Source organism: Zosterops lateralis (assembly GCF_965231275.1).
Source record: "Zosterops lateralis genome assembly, chromosome: 5".
Classification (NCBI taxonomy): domain Eukaryota; kingdom Metazoa; phylum Chordata; class Aves; order Passeriformes; family Zosteropidae; genus Zosterops; species Zosterops lateralis.
In genome coordinates, this window is record NC_139766.1 from 1,496,629 (window position 1) to 1,510,607 (window position 13,979).

The window sequence follows — 13,979 nt, forward strand, 5'->3', positions numbered from 1 at the left end:
ATAAAAAATAAATAAATAAAATAAAAAATAAAAAATGAATTATCCCAGTTGTCACCGACAGGAGGGGAAATCCCGCTCGGTTGTGGCGTTGAAAGGGTTAAAAAATTATATTTTTTTAAAAAAATCAGATTTTTTAATTATTTTTTTAATATGGGGACCAAAAAAGGGTTTTTCTCTCTTTTTATTTTTTTTAATACAGAACACGACAGCTAAAAAAAAAAAAAAAATTAAAAAAATATATAAAAAATAATTTAATTTTTTTTTTTTTTTTGGTATAAATTGGACTCAGCTCCTCCAGTCTCTCAAATAAAGGTGCTCTTTGTGCTGCCCCTGGAAATGTTGTACAAATAACTCTTTATTAAACGCCACAAAAAGGACTTTTTAATTATATTTACGTAGATCAAGCAAAAAAAAAATTAAAAAAATAATAAAAAATATACCAGGGGGGTCACCTGGAAACTCCACAACCGCGCTTTTGTTTTAAAATAAATTTAAAATCTCCACCTTTTTCTTTTTATTTATTTAATTTATTTTTTTAAGGAGTAGAGACCTCCCCCCTTTTTTTTTTTTTTTTTTTTTTTTTTCTGTTGGTGCAGCTTTAGATGAAAAAAAAAATATAAAATAAAATAAAAAAAAGTGCCTGGAGCATGTGGGAAAGTTATTAAAGTCCCCCCTGAAATCTGGAGAGTTACTTAGGCGGGAGAAATGATGGTGGTTTTATTTTTTTAGGGTTTTTTGGGGGTTTTTTTGGGAGTTTAGGAAGAAAAAATGAGTTTTGAGAGAGGAGGGAAAGGGGGGAAATAAAGGGGGGGAAATGTAAAAGAGGGGGGTGAAATAGAGGAAAAAAAAAATAAAAAAGAGGGAAAAAAAAGAGGAAAAAAGAGAAAAAAAAAGAGGGAGAAAAGGAGGGAAAAAAGGGGAAAAAAGAGGGGAAAAAGAGGGGGAAAAAGGGGGGGGAGAAGGAAAAAAATAGGGGGGAAAAAATAAAAAAAGAGGGGGAAAAAAGAGGGGAAAATGGAGGGGAAAAAAGGTGAGGAAAAAGAAGTGGGGGAAAAAAAGGGGAAAAAAAGAGGGGGAAAAAGGGGGGGAAAAAGAGGGGAAAAATAAGGGGAAAAAAGGGAAAAAAAAGGGGGGGGAAAGAGGAAAAAAAGGGGAAAAATGGGGAGAAAGGGGGGAAAAGGGGGGGAAAGAGGAAAAAGAGGGGGAAAAAAGAAGGAAAAAAATTAGGGAAAAATGGAAAAAAGAGGGAAAAAAAGAGGGGAAAAAAGAGGGGAAAAATAAGGGGGGAAGGGAAAAAAGGGGAAAAAGAGGAAAAAAAGAAGGGAAAAAAGGGGGGGAAAAGAGGGGGAAAAGGGGAAAAAAGAGGGGAAAAAAGGGGAAAAAAAGGGGGGGAAGGGAAGAAAAAAAAGAGAGGGGGAAAAAAGAGGGGGGAATAAAGAAAGAGGGGGAAAAGGGGGGGAATAAAAAAAGAGGGGAGAAAGAGGGGAAAAAAAGAGTGGAAAAAAAGAGGGGGGAAAAGAGGGGAAAAAATGAGGGGAAAAAAAGAGGAAAAAAAGAGAGGAGAAAAAAGGGGGGGGAAGGGGAGAAGGGGAGAAAAAATAGGGGGAAAAAAGAGGGGGAAGGGGAGAAAAGAGGGGGAAGGAAAAAAAAAGAGGAGAAAAATAGAGGGGGAAGGGGAGAAAAAAAAAAGGGGGAAAAAAAGGGGAAATAAAAGAGGGGAAAAAAGGGGAAATAAAAGAGGGGGAAAAAAGAGGAGGGGAAAAAGAGGGGGAGAAAAGGGGAGAGAAAAAGAGGGGGGAAAAAAGAGGGGGGAAAATAAAAAAAGAGGGAAAAGGGGGGGAAGGGATAAAAAGAGAGGGGAAAAAAGAGGGGAAAAAAGAGGGGAAAATGGAAGAAAAAAAAGGGGGAAAAAAGAGGGGGGAAAGGGGGGGAAGAGGAGGAAAAAAAAGAAGGGAAAAAAAAAGGGGGGAAAAAAGAGGGGAAAAAGGGGAGAAAAAAAAGAGAGAGAAAAAAAAGAAAAAAACCACCCCAAACCCCCCCAACTCCCCAAAAAACCCAAAAAAACCACCAAAAAACCACAACCCCCAAAAAAACCCAAACCCCCAAAAAAACCTCCAAAACACCATAAAAACCCCAAACTCAAGACCCCTCCAAAACCCAAAACCCTAAAAAAAAACCCTCCCAAAGAACCCGAAATAACCATCAAAACACCCTAAAAACCCTCCCAAATAAACACCAAAAAAACCCCAAAAACCACCAAAAAACCCTCCCAAATAACCCCCAAACCCCCCAAAATACCCTAAGAACCCCCAAAACCAAAAAATCCCAAAAAACCAAAAGGACCCTCCAAAAACCACCCAAAAACACCCCCAAAGAAACCCCAAAAACCCCAAAAATCACCCAAAAAACCCTCCAAAAAACACCAAAAAACCCAGAAAGCACCAAAAAACCTCCTAAAACCCACCAAAAAAACCACCAAAAACCACCAAAAACCATCCCGAATAAACCATCAAAAAAACACCAAAAAAACCTCCAAAAGACATCAAAAAAACACCCAAAAAACACCCCAAAAAAAACCCCCAATAAACCATCAATAACCTCCAAAAAACCACCAAAAGCACATAAAAAATCCCCCCCAAAAAACCACAAAAATCCCTCAAAAAATCCATTAAAAAATCCCAACCCCCCCCCAAAAATCCCCCAAATTAAAAAAAAAAATCCAAAAAAAATCCATAAAAACCCCCAAAAAACCCCCCAAACATCCCCGAAAAACCCATTAAAAACCCCAAAAAATCCCTCAAAAAATCCATAAAAAACCCCAAAACCCCCCCAAAAAATCCCAAAAAACCCCCAAAATCCCAAAAAAATCCATTAAAAATCCCAAACACCCCCCAAAACCCCATAAAATATCCCCCCAAAAATCCCTCAAAAAATCCCAAAAATCCCCAAAAAAATCCCCAAAAAAATCCAAAAAACCCCCAAAAATCCCCAAAAAAACCTCCAAAAAATCTCCAAAAAATCCATAAAAAATCCCAAAAAAATCCCCAAAAAACCCCAAAACGCCATAAAAAAACCCCAAAAAATCCCCAAAAAATCCATAAAAAAATCTCCAAAAACCCCCCCAAAAAATCCATAAAAAATCCCCAAAAAATCCAAAAAAATCCCCAAAAACCCCCAAAAAATTCCAGAAAAAAACCCAAAAAATCCATAAAAAATCCCCAAAAAATCCAAAAAAATCCCCCCAAACCCCCCAAAAATCCCCCCAAAAACCGCCAAAAAATCCATAAAAAATCCAAAAAAAAATCCCAAAAAATCCCAAAAAAACCCTAAAAAATCCCTCAAAAAATCCATAAAAAGCCCCAAAACCCCCCCAAAAAATCCAAAAAAACCCCCAAAAATCCCAAAAAAATCCCCCCAAAATCCATAAAAAAATCCCAAAAATCCCTCAAAAAATCCATAAAAAAATCCCCCAAAAAACCCTCAAAAAAACCCCCAAAAAAATCATAAAAAAATCCCAAAAAACCTCCCAAAAATCCCAAAAAAACCCCCCAAAAATCCATTAAAAAATCCCAAACATCCCCCAAAAACCCATAAAAAATCCCCCAAAAAAACTCATTGAAAATCCCAAAAAATCCCTCAAAAATCCCAAAAAAACGCAAAAAAATCCATAAAAAATCCCCAAAAAATCCCAAAAAACCCCAAAACCCCCAAAACCCCCCCAAAACCCCATTAAAAAAATCCCCAAAAAATCCATAAAAAATCGCAAAAAAATCCCAAAAAAACCCCAAAAAACCCCCAAAAAATCCATAAAAAATCCCAAAAAACCCCATAAAAAATCCCAAAAAAAAAATCCCAAAAAACCCCATAAAAAATACCCAAAAAATCCCTCAAAAATCCCAAAAAAAACCCCAAAAAAACCCCCCAAAAAAACCCCCCAAAAACCCCCCGAAAAATCCATAAAAAATCCCCAAAAAACCCCCCAAAAAATCCATAAAAAATCCCCAAAAAATCCAAAAAAATCCCCAAAAAATCCCAAAAAATCCCCAAAAACCCCCAAAAAATTCCAGAAAAAAACCCCAAAAAATCCCCAAAAAATCCCCAAAAATAATTTAAAAAAAACCCCATAAAACTTCATTTTTCCCCTCCATTTCCAGGGCTCGTGTTTCCAATCGTCGCGTCAGGCGCGTTACGGGAACGTGTTCAAAAATCCTTAAAAAATCCCCAAAAAATCCCCAAAAAACCCCATTAAAAATCCCAAAAAAATCTCCAAAAAATCCCCCAAAAAATCTCCCAAAAAACTACCAAAAAATCCATTAAAAATCCCAAACACCCCCCAAAAACCCATAAAAAATCCCAAAAAAATCCCAAAAAAACCCTAAAAAATCCCAAAAAAAAATCCATAAAAAGCCCCAAAACCCCATAAAAAATCCCAAAAAATCCCTCAAAAAATCCATAAAAAATCCCAAAAAAATCCCCAAAAAAAACCCAAAACCCCATAAAAAACCCCCCAAAAACCCCCAAAAAATCCATAAAAAAATCCCAAAAAAATCCCAAAAAAACCCCAAAAAATCCCAAAAAAATCCCAAAAAATCCCCAAAAACCCCCAAAAAATTCCAGAAAAAAACCCAAAAAATCCATAAAAAATCCATAAAAAATCCCAAAAAATCCCCAAAAAATCCATTAAAAATCCATAAAAAAATCCATAAAAAATCCATAAAAAATCCATAAAAAATCCCAAAAAAATCCCAAAAAATCCCCAAAAAAATCCCCAAAAAAATCCCCAAAAAATCCCCCAAAAAATCCCAAAAAATAATAAAAAAAAAAACCCATAAAACTTCATTTTTCCCCTCCATTTCCAGGGCTCCTGTTTCCAATCGTCGCGCCGGGCGCGTTACGGGAACGTGTTCAAAAATCCTTAAAAAATCCCAAAAAAATCCCCAAAAAAACCCATTAAAAATCCCAAAAAAATCTCCAAAAAATCCCCCAAAAAATCTCCCAAAAAACTACCAAAAAATCCATTAAAAATCCCAAACACCCCCCAAAACCCCATAAAAAATCCCAAAAAAATCCCAAAAAACCCCATAAAAAATCCCAAAAAAAAAAATCCCAAAAAATCCCAAAAAACCCCATAAAAAATACCCAAAAAATCCCTCAAAAATCCCAAAAAAACCCCCCAAAAAACCCCCCAAAAACCCCCAAAAAATCCATAAAAAAATCTCCAAAAAACCCCCCAAAAAATCCATAAAAAATCCCAAAAAAATCCATAAAAAATCCAAAAAAAAAATCCCCAAAAAACCCTAAAAAATCCCTCAAAAAATCCATAAAAAGCCCCAAAACCCCATAAAAAAATCCCAAAAAACCCCTCAAAAAATCCATAAAAAATCCCAAAAAAATCCCAAAAAATCCCCAAAACCCCCCCAAAAATCCCCCCAAAAACCCCCAAAAAATCCATAAAAAAATCTCCAAAAAACCCCCCAAAAAATCCATAAAAAATCCCAAAAAATCCCCAAAACCCCATAAAAAATCCCCCAAAAAATCCATAAAAAATCCCAAAAGCCCCAAAAGACCATAAAAAAACCCCCAAAACCCCCCAAAAAATCCATTAAAAAAATCTCCAAAAAACCCCCCAAAAAATCCATAAAAAATCCCAAAAAAATCCCAAAAAATCCCCAAAAACCCCCCCAAAAATTCCATAAAAAATCCCAAAAAAATCCCAAAAAATCCCAAAAAAATCCCAAAAAATCCCCAAAAAAATCCCCAAAAATAATTTAAAAAAAACCCCATAAAACTTCATTTTTCCCCTCCATTTCCAGGGCTCGTGTTTCCAATCGTCGCGCCGGGCGCGTTACGGGAACGTGTTCAAGACGCACCTGCTGGGGCGGCCCCTGGTGCGGGTAACGGGGGCCGAGAACGTGCGCAAGATCCTCATGGGGGAACATCACCTGGTGAGCACCGAGTGGCCGCGCAGCACGCGCATGCTGCTGGGGCCCAACACCGTGGCCAACTCCATCGGAGACATCCACCGGCACAAGAGGAAGGTTGGTGTGTCATTCGGAATTTTTTCCTATTTTTTTCCTCATTTTTTTTCAATTTTTTTGGGGTTTTATTCTGATTTTTTGGGGTTTTTTTTTTCTGATTTTTTTTCTTTTTTTTTTTTTTCAATTTTTTTGGGGTTTTTTTCTGATTTTTTTCTGATTTTTTTCTGATTTTTTTCTAATTTTTTTTTCTGATTTTTCCCCTTTTTTTTTAATTTCTTCTGAATTTTTTTCTGATTTTTTTCCTTTTTTTCCTGATTTTTTTCTAAATTTTTTTCTGATTTTTCCCCTTTTTTCTGATTTTTTTTCTGATTTTTTCTGTTTCTATTCTGTTTTTATTCAGATTTATTCTAATTTTTTTTCTGATCTTTTTTTCTAATTTTTTCTGATTTTTCTAGCTTTTTTTCTAATTTCTTCTAAATTTTTTTCTGATTTTTTCCTCTTTTTTCCAACTTTTTTTCTGATTTTTTTTCCTGTTTTTATTCTGCTTTCTTCTGATTTTTTTCTGCTTTTTTCTGATTTTTTCCCCTTTTTTTCTGCTTTTTTTTCTGTTTTTTCCCCACTTTTTTTCCTCTTTCTTTTCCTCATTTTTCCGCTTTTATTCTCGTTTGTTTTTCACGTTTGTTCTTGTTTTCCCCCTTTTATTCTCGTTTTTTCTCTCCTTTTATTCCTGTTTTCCCCCTCCTTTTATTCCTGTTTTTCCTGAGGTGACACCCTTGGGACAGACAGTTCGGGGTGCTGGGACCTTTTAGTGTCACCCTGAGGTGACATCACCCTTAGAACCCCCGAAATCATCCTGGTTTGGGGACACTGAGACCCTTTAGTGTCACCATGAAGTGACACCCCTGGGACAGAGAGTTTGGGGACATTGAGCCCCTTCAGTGTCACCCTGAGGTGACAGTCCCAGGACAGACAGTTTGGGGACACTGAGACCCTTCAGTGTCACCCTGAGGTGACACCCTTGGGACAAACAATTTGAGGTGCTGAGACCCTTTTGTGCCACCTTGAGGTGACACCCCCAGATCAGCCTTGGTTTGGTGACACTGAGCCCCTTTAGTGTCACCCTGAGGTGACACCACCCTTAGAACCCCAGATCAGCCTTGGTTTGGTGACACTGAGACCCTTCAGTGTCACCCTGAGGTGACACCCTTGGGACAGAGAGTTTGGGGTGCTGAGACCCTTTAGTGTCACTCCCTGGTTTGGGGTGGTTTGTGGTGCTGAGACCTTTTAGAGTCACCCTGAGGTGACACCACCCTTAGAACCCTGAGACCAGCCTGGCTTGGGGTGCTTTGCGGTGCTGAGACCTTTTCGTGTCACTCCCTGGTTTGGGGACACTAAGACCCTTCAGTGTCACCCTGAGGTGACACCACCCTTAGAACCCCCAGACCAGCCTGGTTTTGTGGTGGTTTGGGGGTGCTGAGACTCTTTATTGTCACCCTGAGGTGACACTCCCAGGACAGCTGAGTTTGGGGTGCTGAGACTCTTTAGTGTCACCCCCTGGTTTGGGGACACTGAGACCCTTCAGTGTCACCCTGAGGTGACACCCTTGGGACAGACAATTTGTGGTGCTGAGACCCTTTTGTGTCACCCTGAGGTGACACCCCCAGATCAGCCTGGTTTGAGGTGCCGAGACCTTTTAGAGTCACCTGGAGGTGACACCACCAGATCAGCCTTGGTTTGGTGACACTGAGCCCCTTTAGTGTCACCCTGAAGTGACACCACCCTTAGAACCCCAAATCATCCTGGTTTGGGGACAGAGACCCTTCAGTGTCACCATGAAGTGACACCCCTGGGACAGACAGTTTGGGGACACTGAGACCCTTTTGTGTCAACCCCTGGTTTGGGGACACTGGGACCCCCAGATCAGCCTGGTTTGGTGGCATTGAGACCCTTCAGTGTCACCCTGAGGTGACACCACCCTTAGAACCCCCCAAATCATCCTGGTTTGGGGACAGAGACCCTTTTGTGTCACCCTCAGGTGACATCACCAGCACAGCCAGTTTGGGGACACTGAGCCCCTTTATTGTCACCCTGAGGTGACAGTCCCCCCACAGACCCCCAGCCTGCCTTGGGGACAGTCCCTGTGTCCCCTGTGCTGCAGGGCTGGTGACACTGGTGACACTGGTGGCACTGGTGACACTGATGGCACTGGTGGCACTGGTGGCACCGGTGACACCGGTGGCCCTTTCCCATCTGGATCTGGGCTGGGAATAATTTGGGATGAAGAAGGAGCAGGGACGTGTCCCCAGACATCTTCGGGTTGGTGACACCACTGGGGACACGTCCCCATCCCTCCCTCCCTCCCTGTTCCTATTTTGGAGGCTGAAAAATCCCTTCCAAACCCTCCAAAAAAATAAAAATAAAATTTAAATTCCTTCCCTCTTTTTCTCCTGGGGGAAAAAAAACAAACAGCACATGACACCCGTTAGTCACAATTTTTTAGGAGTGACAAAACAAAACAAAAATCCTAAAAAAAAAAACCCACAAAAAAAAGTTGTGGCTGTCCCTGTCCCAAACCAGGACTGACTCAGGGCCTCCAGTTTTGGGGTTTTTTTTCCCTTAAAAATTGAGATTTTAATTTTTTTCCCAAGCCAAGGGGAATGGTGATGGCGCAGGAGAGGTGCAGGAATTTGGGAATGATGAGTTTATTTTGAGTTTATTTATTGCCTGTCTAGGGAGGGTTTATTCCCCATCAAGGGAGTATTTTTATTCCCAATCCATGGAGAGTTTATTCCCAATCCAGGGAGGGTTTATTCCCAATCCAGGGCAGGTTTATTCCCAATCCATGGAGAGTTTATTCCCAGCCCAGGGAGTGTTTTTATTCCCCATCCAGGGCAGGTTTATTCCCCATCCTGGGAGAGTTTTTATTCCCAATCCAGGGCAGGTTTATTCCCAATTCATGGAGAGTTTATTCCCAATCCAGGGCAGGTTTATTCCCAATCCATGGAGAGTTTATTCCCAGCCCAGGGAGTGTTTTTATTCCCCATCCAGGGCAGGTTTATTCCCCATCCTGGGAGAGTTTTTATTCCCAATCCAGGGCAGGTTTATTCCCAATTCATGGAGAGTTTATTCCCAATCCAGGGCAGGTTTATTCCCAATCCATGGAGAGTTTATTCCCAGCCCAGGGAGTGTTTTTATTCCCAATCCAGGGCAGGTTTATTCCCCATCCAGGGAGAGTTTTTATTCCCAATCCAGGGCAGGTTTATTCCCAATCCATGGAGAGTTTTTATTCTCCATCCATGGAGGGTTTATTCCCCATCCAGGGCAGGTTTATTCCCCATCCAGGGAGTGTTTTTATTCCCAATCCAGGGCAGGTTTATTCCCAATCCATGGAGAGTTTATTCCCAATCCAGGGCAGGTTTATTCCCAATCCATGGAGAGTTTTTATTCTCCATCCATGGAGGGTTTATTCCCTATCCAGGGCAGGTTTATTCCCCATCCAGGGCAGGTTTATTCCCTGTCCAGGGAGGGGTTTTATTCCCAATTCAGGGAGGGTTTATTCCCAATCCAGGGCAGGTTTATTCCCTGTCCAGGGAGGATTTTTATTCCCAATTCAGGGAGGGTTTATTCCCTATCCAGAGGGCTTTTATTCCCTATCCAGAGAGGGTTTATTCTCAATCCAGGGAGTGTTTTTATTCCTTATCCATGGAGGGTTTTTATTCCAAATTCATGGAGGGTTTATTCCCTGTCCAGGGAGAGCTTTTATTCCCTATCCATGAAGGGTTTATTCCCTATCCAGGGAGAGTTTTTATTCCCTATCTAGGGCAAGTTTATTCCTCATCCATGGAGGGTTTTTATTCCCAATCCATGGAGGGTTTATTCCCTATCCAGGGCAGGTTTATTCCCTGTCCAGGGAGGGTTTTTATTCCCAATTCAGGGAGGGTTTATTCCCTAACCAGAGGGCTTTTATTCCCCATCCAGGAAGGGTTTACTCCCTATCCAGGGGGAGTTTTTATTCCCAATCCATGGAGGGTTTATTCCCCATCCAGTGAAGGTTTTTATTCCCTATCCAGGGAGGGTTTATTCCCCATCCAGGGCAGGTTTATTCCCTGTCCAGGGAGGGTTTTTATTCCCAATTCTGGGAGGGTTTATTCCCTGTCCAGGGAGAGTTTTTATTCCCTATCCATGGAGGGTTTATTCCCCAGCCTGGAAGAGTTTTTATTCCCTATCCAGGGCAAGTTTATTCCTTATCCATGGAGGGTTTATTCCTTATCCATGGAGGGTTTATTCCTTATCCATGGAGGGCTTATTCCCAATCCAGGGCAGGTTTATTCCCTATCCAGGAAAGGTTGTTTATTCCCTGTCTATGAAGGGTTTATTCCCTGTCCAGTGAAAGTTTTTCTTCCCCATCCAGGTCAGGTTTATTCCTTACCCAGAGATCTGAAGGTGCCTCCGTTCCCATTCCCTGCTCCTCTCACCCTCCTTTCACCCTCTGGATTATTTTTGGCTCCTCTCTGGTGACCTTTACTCGCCGTGGGCTGGACAAAACCACGGAATTCCGGCCTGGGGAGCAGAACTGTGCCTTGTGGGGTCACGGAAAAGGGAGGCCTGACCTCTGTGGGATCCTGCTGCCTTTGGGATCGGCACCAGGGCCGGGCTGGGCAAACCCTGCAGAGGTTTTTCCTTTCTCCCCTCCACGGCTTTTCCCGGTGTTTTCTCACTCTCCCAGATTTTTCCCACTGGGAATAAAAACCACCCGGCCAAGCCTGAACTCTGAAACCCGAAAAAAGCTTTTTTGGGATGTTTTGAGTTCTTAAAAGGTCTCCTCAAAACCCTTTTTTTAAAATTGTTGGGGTTTTTTTTTGGTGTTCTGATGGGTTGTTGGATGTTTAGGAAGGAATTTTTCCCTGGGAGGGGCTGGGATGGAATTCCCAGATTTGTTGTGGTTGCTCCTGGATCTCTGGGAATGTCCAAGGCTGGATTGGGATGGGATTTGGAGCATCTGGGACAGCGGGAGTGGAATTGATCATCCTCAATTGATCATCTTCAATTGATCATCCTCAATTGATCATCTTCAATTGATCATCTTCAATTGATCATCCTCAATTGATCATCTTCAATTGATCATCCTCAATTGATCATCCTCAATTGATCATCTTCAATTGATCATCTTCAATTGATCATCCTCAATTGATCATCTTCAATTGATCATCTTCAATTGATCATCATCAATGATCATCTTCAATTGATCATCCTCAATTGATCATCTTCAATTGATCATCTTCAATTGATCATCTTCAATTGATCATCCTCAATTGATCATCTTCAATTGATCATCTTCAATTGATCATCTTCAATTACGATCAACTCAAAGCCATTTTCCGTAATTCCGAGATTTTTTGGCGCCGCTTGTGATTCCGACCCCACAAAATTCCTGATTCTCAATTCATTCCTCAATCCCAATTAACTCCTCAACCCCAATTAACTCCTCAACCCCAATGAACTCCTAAATCCTTCATTCCTGCACCAGGAGGTGGCCAAAATCCTCCCCTGAGCTCAGGAATCCCAACAAAACCCCGTCCCGGGATGACCCCGACTCCTTCTCACATTCCTTGTTTCTCCTTGAGCTCCCACAAAACTCTTTTTTCTGGATCTGGGACGCTCCAGAATTAATTATATTTAAAGAATTTTTAATTCTTTTCTCTTTCATCGCCTCAAACCGACTCCAGTGGGCTCAGCTCTGGAATTTGGGCGTTTTATCCTCAATATATTTTTTTTTTTTCATCCCCATCTCCTGCTAATTTTTTTGTTAAATCTTAAAACCGAGCCCAAATTTCTCTTCTTGACCTGCCAGAAAAACTTGGAAAAGGGATTTTCCACAGGATCCCCCAATTTCCCCCAAAAATTAAAATATTGGGAGCAGTTGGGAGTTCTGTGGAAAAAAGATTTCCTGAGAAATCCTTTTATTTATTATTATTTTGGTGGACGATGATCCGGTTTAAAGCCTTGTGGGGTTTTCCTGGTTCTTTGTGACCTCTCAGATTTTGGGTTTTGCTTTATCTCAGAACTCGACCCTTCACTCTTTCCTTTTTTTTTTCCATTTGTTTCTTTGTGATCTTGTCAAATTTTGGGTTTTGCTTTATCTCAGATCTTGACCCTTCGCTTGTTCCTTTTTTTATTTGTTTCCTCGTGATCTTGTCAGATTTTGGGTTTTGCTTCATCTCAGATCTCGACCCTTCACTCTTTCCTTTTTTTATTTATTTCCTTGTGATCTTGTCAGATTTTGGGTTTTGCTTTATCTCAGAGCTCGACCCTTCACTCTTTCCTTTTTTTATTTATTTCCTTGTGATCTTGTCAGATTTTGGGTTTTCCCTTCGCTCTTTCCTTTTTTCACTTGGTTCCTTGTGATCTTGTCACATTTTGGGTTTTGCTTTATCTCAGAGCTCGACCCTTCACTCTTTCCTTTATCCATTTGTTTCCTTGTGATCTTGTCAGATTTTGGGTTTTCCCTTCGTTTGTTCCTTTTTTCACTTGTTTCCTCGTGATCTTGTCAGATTTTGGGTTTTGCTTTATCTCAGATCTTGACCCTTCGCTCTTTCCTTTTTTCATTTGTTTCCTTGTGATCTTGTCAGATTTTGACTTTTGCTTTATCTCAGAGCTCGACCCTTTTTTCCATTTGTTTCCTCGTGATCTTGTCAGATTTTGGGTTTTCCCTTCACTCGTTCCTTTTTCCATTTGTTTCCTTGTGATCTTGTCAGATTTTGAGTTTTACTTTATCTCAGAGCTCAACCCTTTGTTCGTTCCTTTTTAAATTTGTTTTCTTGTGATCTTGTCAAATTTTGGGTTTTGCTTTATCTCAGAGCTCGACCCTTCGCTCTTTCCTTTTTTCCCATTTGTTTCCTTGTGATCTTGTCAGATTTTGAGTTTTGCTTTATCTCAGAGCTTGACCCTTTTTTTCCATTTGTTTCCTTGTGATCTTGTCAGATTTGGGTTCTGCTCAACCCTTCACTCTTTCCTTTTTTTTTTCATTTGTTTCTTTGTGATCTTGTCAAATTTTGGGTTTTACTTTATCTCAGATCTTGACCCTTCTCTTGTTCCTTTTTTCATTTGTTTCCTCGTGATCTTGTCAGATTTTGGGTTTTGCTTCATCTCAGATCTCGACCCTTCACTCTTTCCTTTTTTTATTTATTTCCTTGTGATCTTGTCAGATTTTGGGTTTTCCCTTCGCTTGTTCCTTTTTTCACTTGGTTCCTCGTGATCTTGTCAGATTTTGGGTTTTGCTTTATCTCCGATCTTGACCCTTCTCTCGTTCCTTTTTTCCCATTTGTTTCCTTGCGATCTTGTCAGATTTTGGGTTTTGCTTTATCTCAGAGCTCGACCCTTTTTTTCCATTTGTTTCCTCGTGATCCTCTCAGATTTTGGGTTTTGCTTTATCTCAGAACTCAACCCTTCGCTCTTTCCTTTTTTTTTTCCATTTGTTTCCTTGCGATCTTGTCAGATTTGGGTTTTCCCTTCGCTCGTTCCTTTTTTCACTTGTTTCCTTGTGATCTTGTCAGATTTTGGGTTTTGCTTTATCTCAGAGCTCGACCCTTCACTTGTTCATTTTTTAATTTGTTTCCTTGTGATCTTGTCAGATTTTGGGTTTTCCCTTCGCTCGTTCCTTTTTTCACTTGGTTCCTCGTGATCTTGTCAAATTTTGAGTTTTGCTTTATCTCAGATCTCGACCCTTTTTTTCCACTTGTTTCCTCGTGATCTTGTCAGATTTTGGGTTTTGCTTTAATCTCAGATCTCGACCCTTCACTCTTTCCTTTATCCATTTGTTTCCTTGTGATCTTGTCACATTTTGACTTTTGCTTTATCTCAGAGCTCGACCCTTTTTTTCCATTTGTTTCCTCATGATCTTGTCAGATTTTGGGTTTTGCTTTATCTCAGATCTCGACCCTTCACTCTTTCCTTTTTTTATTTATTTCCTTGTGATCTTGTCAGATTTTGGATTTTCCCTTC

The 13,979-nt window shown here is 40.4% G+C and overlaps 1 protein-coding gene and 2 long non-coding RNA genes across 4 annotated transcripts in view; 1 reads left to right on the plus strand and 2 right to left on the minus strand.

The window, feature by feature from the left end:
• Positions 1-13,979, minus strand: part of LOC310909700 — a 534,801-nt gene that overhangs the window by 239,474 nt on the left and 281,348 nt on the right. The window lies entirely within an intron of this gene.
• The window catches only part of CYP26B1 (cytochrome P450 family 26 subfamily B member 1), a 50,299-nt gene that overhangs the window by 8,128 nt on the left and 28,192 nt on the right, over positions 1-13,979 (plus strand). Inside the window, exon 2 of one of the 2 annotated variants that reach the window (XM_083861701.1) lies at positions 5,814-6,038. The exons of the other annotated variant lie outside the window; for it this stretch is intronic. Coding sequence (XP_083717827.1) covers positions 5,814-6,038 — 225 coding nt within the window. The remainder of the gene's footprint in view (positions 1-5,813; positions 6,039-13,979) is intronic. 2 annotated transcript variants of the gene reach the window in all.
• On the minus strand, positions 12,378-13,649 carry LOC310909655. Its single transcript, XR_014590132.1, has 2 exons — positions 12,985-13,649; positions 12,378-12,569 (listed from the first exon to the last, which is right to left on the minus strand). It is a non-coding gene; the product is annotated as an uncharacterized lncRNA (long non-coding RNA).